At 36.0% G+C, this 7,309-nt stretch overlaps 1 protein-coding gene across 1 annotated transcript; it reads right to left on the bottom strand.

The window, feature by feature from the left end:
• Positions 1–1,275: 1,275 nt before the first annotated feature.
• On the bottom strand, positions 1,276–5,752 carry LOC114943477 (uncharacterized). Its single transcript, XM_029319114.2, is given in 5 exon segments — positions 1,276–2,439; positions 2,441–2,866; positions 3,441–3,649; positions 3,999–4,154; positions 5,513–5,752. Coding segments are annotated over 4 exon segments (1,182 nt in total). The 5' UTR covers positions 4,125–4,154; positions 5,513–5,752; the 3' UTR covers positions 1,276–2,018.
• Positions 5,753–7,309: the final 1,557 nt, after the last annotated feature.

Here is a 7,309-nt window from a genome sequence, read left to right as displayed (position 1 = left end):
GTTAGAATTAAATACCGGTGCACAAGGCACCAAATTTTTAAATTAAAAGGCCGTGTCCAAGTAAAAATTTGGTGCCTTGTGCACCGGTATTTAATTCTAACGAAAAATTATTTAGTTTCGTTAGGATAACGCATTGTCATCCGCGATTTGGCTCTTGTTGCCCGTCTTATACGTTAAATTTATATTTATATTACAGAGCCTTGTTAAAACTCTTATATTTGATACACGCTGGCTTAAAAAATGCGTTTGTTTACCAACATTAATATATATAACAGAGAAAAGTATAGAATCGAAAGGATCTGAATAGCTCAGCTGGAAGAGCAGTCGCCCGGCAAGCGAAAGGTCTCGGGTTCGATTCCCGATTCAGCGATTTTCGGATCTATATTTTTCTCTTGCATTCATTTATTTATTTTCCGTAGGGGGGTTAAAGGGGTATTGAAATTAAATCTCAAAATATGAGATTATTTCATATTTAAAATCTTGGCCGTGTCCAAGTAAAAATTTGGTGCCTTGTGCACCGGTATTTAATTCTAACGAAAAATTATTTAGTTTCGTTAGGATAACGCATTGTCATCCGCGATTTGGCTCTTGTTGCCCGTCTTATACGTTAAATTTATATTTATATTACAGAGCCTTGTTAAAACTCTTATATTTGATACACGCTGACTTAAAAAATGCGTTTGTTTACCAACATTAATATATATAACAGAGAAAAGTATAGAATCGAAAGGATCTGAATAGCTCAGCTGGAAGAGCAGTCGCCCGGCAAGCGAAAGGTCTCGGGTTCGATTCCCGATTCAGCGATTTTCGGATCTATATTTTTCTCTTGCATTCATTTATTTATTTTCCGTAGGGGGGTTAAAGGGGTATTGAAATTAAATCTCAAAATATGAGATTATTTCATATTTAAAATCTTGGCCGTGTCCAAGTAAAAATTTGGTGCCTTGTGCACCGGTATTTAATTCTAACGAAAAATTATTTAGTTTCGTTAGGATAACGCATTGTCATCCGCGATTTGGCTCTTGTTGCCCGTCTTATACGTTAAATTTATATTTATATTACAGAGCCTTGTTAAAACTCTTAAAGTTAAGTTAAATAAATTTGTACTTGGCAAAAGGATGTCTAGAAGCTCATCGAAAGAATGTATCGCCGATTACACAAAAGCTGTTCGCGATGGTATAAAATTATTTTATAATTATTGTATTTATTAAATATAAACTTTTATCTATTTTATATTTAATAAATATAATTTATAGTAAATAAATATAGGTATTAATTAAATAATTATATCAATTCTACAATTTATCTATACTAACTTGTTTAATATTAAAAGAAAACAATTTTATAAAATTAAATTAAAAAATATATGTGGAAAAAACTCTTCTTTTTTTCTATTAGCTTATTTGATTATTATTATTATTCTTTGCTTATAGGACGAAGGCGCGCAAAATTTTACGTACAAGAAGCGCTTTTATATGGTTTACAATCTGGATTGTTAATTCCTATTAATCGACACAAGAATATATTGTGTGTTTCGCAAAAGTTGGGAGTTTTCCCACCGAAGAATGCAAGAGATCTGTATCGCGATTAATGATACCGAATATCTTGTACGAAATTGGCAAGCTTGATTGTAATAAATTTAAAACTATCGAAATTGCATAGCGTAATTTTTGTTTATAATTTTTATAAAGATACCAATTTTCTTAATTTAATAAATTCATTAAACAACCGAAAAGGTATTATATTCTTATCCTATTTTATTCAAAATTTATAACATTTTGCATTTTTTATTCTAATTAATATTCGATATGTTATGTAAATTTTAAAGTAGTCATATTTATTTAAGAATTTGGAAATATTAGAGTCTCAAAGATTACATTCATATTAATTTTGAAAAGATTTAAAAATTTATGAAAAGTAACTCTTACACATGCACATATTAAGAAATTATAATCGTTTAGATCAAAATTTGTCAAGTTCTTAGAAATATATAAAGAGCACTTAACTTTGATTTGCGATTATCGTGCTCTTCTTCGTCGTTCGCACTCTTGACGACAGCGTCGGATCCACCTTTTCAACTCTCGTTCGCGTGCTGTAGTCCTCCTGCGAGGACTTCGCGCCCTCAGTTCCCTGTATACACTATCTTCTGTGTCTTCGTCTTCCTCTTCCACTCTTTCTTCATCTTCTTCTTCTTCGCCGTTTTCGCGACGACGTCCATTGCGTTGGTCCTTGATTACGCGAACACGATCGCGAGGTCGTCTCCTCGAATGCTCATTTCGAGTAACCTGGGTCACCCCGTTGGTATCGCAAGCGCAATCTATATCTTCCTCCTCCTTCGTAGTAGTATCTTCGTCATTTTCAATCGCGCGTTGCACTCTTCGATCCTCTAATCGCGCTTCTTTCGCATTTCTCGCTGGAAACTAATCTCACAAAATCTCTAGAAGGTCCAGGAACCGGCTCTACCTGTTCATCACGTCGTTGTATCTCGCGTATTCTGGTGATGTCACGTTGATCATCTCGAATATCCGAAGTACCATTACAATCACAAGAGGATAATACTTCTTCAGTATCAAATTCATTTCTTTCATCAGGTGCTATTTCGGTTGAATGAAATCTCGGTTCTCCTATTGAATTTTTGTCGCGATCGACAATAAATCTTGAACCCCGCGATGGTCCATTTCTCCTAGGAAATCGCTCGCAACCGCATTCATTGTTTCTGCGATCATCGAGACCATTCCATTTTCGTGATGTATCGTCTATCACTGTTGTACGACCTTTGCAATTCCAGGAACAGCCATTCGGCTTTGTCGAACTAACGACAGGACCAATCAAGTGGTACTCATTACCCAATAATTCCATGACGAATCTGTTACAAAGATATTATTAACTCATTTCTCAAATAAAAAAATATTATAATTACGCAATGCTTTAAAATATGGCAGAACAGATATTTATATGTTAACTTGTTAATAAATTTTCATCTCATTCCGCGATTTTAAATTAATTAAATCGTAAATAAAAGTATCTAATATATATAATATTTAATAATTACGATAAAAATCTATTCTCGACAAGAGTTCTGTTTTTCAATATTTATTATAAATATTTTTAATTCATATTATTAAAGCATATAATTCTTGTAACATTTTATAATAATATATGAGATAGATTTTTATCGTAATTCTCTATGATTGTATCTTTCGAGCAGAGATTAGATTTTGCTAAAATAATTTCGCATCGTCCGATACGAGTTTGCTGTATTCCTATGTAATTAGCGTTATAAACGAAATCGGTCGATAGATGCATAACCTGGAAACAAGATAGACCGCGCAATAGTAGGGTAATTGCCTTGAAACGCGATCGCGTCCTCAGCACGCGAGAGACGCATCCTCTCTGACCTTCGGCTCTGCCTTTGAGTTGATTTCTCACCGAAAACTAACCCTTGAGAACAGACCTGTCTCAGCACGGTCCGCACCTGGGCGTAAAGGTCGCCGTCGTGGCGATAATTCGCCCGGATGTAATCGACGATGTCGTCGACGCTGGACGTGGACGGCTGATCCAGGTCGCGCTGCAACGACCGCATCGCCTCCAACACGCGCAGCGAAAATCTCGTTGAATTCTCCACGCCGCACTTGCACCGCCGGGATGTCTATAGAGCAAAACAAATTTTTATCTTCTTGGAAACTCATTTTCAGCCTAAATCTTTCTATCAACTAAATATGACAATAAATTTTGACACAATTTTGAATCGATTAATATAATTAAAGAATGTGAAAATTATTACCAAATCTTTTCTAAATGCTTGTTTCATATCTAACAATGTTATAAGAGATTAATGAATAAGATTTATCAATTCTTTAAATCGTGATCTTTATATAAATAAAGTCTTGATTATTATATAATAACTGTTAATTATATGAATATTATTATAAATAAAAATTTGAGATAGACACAAAAAATGATTATATATGAATAAAGAGATTTCCAATAATTTATACTTCTTTAGGCGTATCATCTGGTTCTTTGCAATCTCTTGGACAATTTTCAGATTGCGTCGCATCAAAATCGTTTCCTTCATCCTCATCAAGAATTTCATCGACTATGGCGTTGACCTTTTCTTCCATTCTTTCAGTATTCTTCGTTGATCTGTTATTCTAAAAGTTAATAATGAAAAATGTCATTTTTGCAGGTTGAGATATGCATGTGTATATCGTGAAATTCAATGCAATGAATATTGTATCTTAATTTATTCTAAAGTTTTTCGAAAGAAAATTTTAAGGACTATCTGAATGATCGAGATAACATAAAATACCATCATCTTTTAGTACGCGCCGTGAATATGTGAATCGTACATGACGGATGACGAGCTTAAAGGATGTCATGTTGATACAAATGACGATTTCATAAATGTCCCATTAAATAATTTGAAGGATTTCGATAAAGACTTTGTCCCTTTCTCTATCCTGACTCGTGATCCTGCATGTATCGATTTGCAATCGAAATAACGCTACAGGAAGGTGCTGCGAGGTCAAGGGGCGTAAATATATACATAGGTGTAGAGAGAAAAAAGTAGGAGGAGCACGTGGGTAGCGGGGACGAGTGCATACGTGAAATATTAATAGGACGAGCAGTCAGTGAACGCGTGACTCTGCTGTACACGGAAGTGCTTTTATATTGTCGGTACCTCTCAGACGCGGTTTCCTCGACTAGAGATACGGCTCCTAGCATTGTGTATGAATTATGATAAAATTATTGGCCGCTCTATATATATGTTGCGAACGTCAATAGACGCAATAGACATAGCGCGCCGACAATACATACGATATAATAATAAAATTACAAACATATCGCTTTTCCATAATAACGGTATTTAATATTTGCAAAACGCTCGCTGCGATTCCCTTCCCCAGTAAATTCATGAAAAAATTTCTCTCACCCCGTCAATTCACATTTTCATTGCGATATCCGCGGATCTTTCTCTGTGAAATATATATTGGAGAAGCAAAATTCGCGCGTGAGAGTAGAAACATTTCTTATGGATAACTGTATTATTTTTTTTTATAGATTCTTTGTCTAGCAAAAATCATTATAATTAATTATGATTAAATATCTATAGTTGGAAAGAAAAAGAGAGAATTCAGATTTCTGATTCATCTTCTGAATAATTGGAAAATTGACTTGTGTCGATCTTGTAATTATACTACTAATTCTTCGTATTATTAAAAGTTAACAAATTATACACGGTTTTCAGGCTATAATGAGATTTACTAATGTGCTTCGTAAAAGTAGTACGATAAAATAAGATTACGCGGCTGGCGTGGGCGGATAGACGGATCAAAGAAGAGGTAAGACTCGAATAAGCGGCGAACAAATGGCGCTCCAACAGGCACCACGCTCCACTTTTTCCACGTTTCGGCCGACACGGTGGTGCGGGCGATTTCGTTTTTATTGTTTCGCGCCGTTTCCGATAAGAACGACGAAGAGGAGAAGCGGGGGCCCGGCCAAGAATTACCTGGACGAGGTGCGCGCGAGGATAAAAACCGGTGCCGGCGCGGTAAGCCGCAATTTGCCGACTGCCTGGGAACTGAAGGGCTGTAGATGGTCTGGCGTGCTCCAACGGGGGCAAATAGTCTAAATGATTAAGCCTCTCCGTCCCCTTCCTCTCCTCCTGCCCCCTGTCCGCCTCTTTCTCTGGTGTGATAGCTATTGCTTGGAGTACGTCGTTCGCTGGCGACTTCTCTCTTTTTCTCTCGTTTCTTTATTAGTACTTTTTCGTATTTGCTGCTCGACTCATTACGAATGTTTTCATCTGAAAAAAGTTGTCTTTCTTTTAGATGACGCGAGACTTTAAATTGTATAAATCCTATAGCTTTTATCTAGATTCTCTTACCGTAGGGCCGAGTTGCACTCTATCCTATTTCCATGAGCGTACTTCTCTTTCTTCAATCGCAAGGTAGTGCTTGCCACGTCGAACGCAGGCATTAAAGTCTACTCGATGCTTAACTTTTGTGTGTTTCGACTCCGCCTAAAATTATAATTAATAAAATAATTTTCTTTCTTTCTTTTTTTGTAAAAGGAGAACGAAAAAGAGACATCGAAATATCTTTTGACTAGTATTGAGATTTTAATCGCTCGAGATAATTTTTAGATCTTTTTATAATAATATATTATTTTTTGGCAAAACATTTATCATTTTGAAAATTTGCCATTAAATGGCAAATTAGAAATCAATCGAATTGACAATACATGCCGTAATTATTTGCGGTATAAGTTAAAAGATGTGAAACATGCAAGGGGATGAGTTTTTTTTCACCGAAATGCCGCTAATTAGTTAAGTCCCGATAACGATTCTGCGGTTTTGAGAGGGAGCGGAGCGGCGCGAGATTATAAATACCTCGAGCCGTAAAAGTAAGAAAAGTTTAATCAGGACTTGGAACGGGGAGAAAAAAGAGAGGGGCAAAAAGAGAGGATGGGGAAGGAAAGGGCGTCCTCGTGACGACTTGATGAGATAACTTTGCCCAAGTTGTGAAACAACGGGCGTCACGATACGTGACTTCGTGCGAGGGTGAAAGGAGAATTCGTACTTCCTGGTGGAAGGAGAGAGCAAAGGGGGACAGTAGCAGCATAACGAGACTAAGGAGTAGACACGCGACCTTCTTTAGATGCCGTCCTGTTCCGAGGTGTACAGCGACGAATCCGGTGCGTGAGAGGCGGCCTCCCTTTCGTGCGAGGAAGAAGCGTCCGCGTTTCCGCGTGCGAAAATGCTCGTTAACCCTTCAGGATTGATACGAGATACGTTGGTAGATAGTAGTACTCTTACATCACATTTTCCTAAAAGTTTGAACAGTATTATTGCAAATGTTGATACATGGAGCACATTAATGTAAGAGTGTTAAAATTGATGCAATGCATTTTTTTTATATGATCTTTTAGATATTTACGATATAACAATTTATTATACATATATATAAGCCAATTATATTGCCTTATATAGCTATATATTCTATACTCTCTTATAGTGTTATATTAAAAATAATTATATATATTATTACTTGATACAACATGTTCCTATCAGAAATTTAGAAACTAATAACCCTTACACGACAATTACTTGTATTATTTGGAGTCTCTCTGTCATATAAATTATAATTATGATTAGTTGATAAATATCAATAAATGATACAAAATGAAATAATGACAATCCTTCAGCAGAAGGAAATATTAACATCCCGAATACACTTGAGCAAATGGTCTTCGCGAAATGAAAAATCACCACACGTGAATCCTTTATGCATATACCTGTGCACAC

The sequence above is a fragment of the Nylanderia fulva genome, unplaced genomic scaffold (assembly GCF_048542155.1).
Source record: "Nylanderia fulva isolate GAGA-0341 unplaced genomic scaffold, ASM4854215v1 Scaffold8, whole genome shotgun sequence".
Lineage (NCBI taxonomy): Eukaryota > Metazoa > Arthropoda > Insecta > Hymenoptera > Formicidae > Nylanderia > Nylanderia fulva.
The sequence above is the reverse complement of the archived record's forward strand: the minus strand, read 5'-3'. Positions and strand labels throughout refer to the sequence as shown.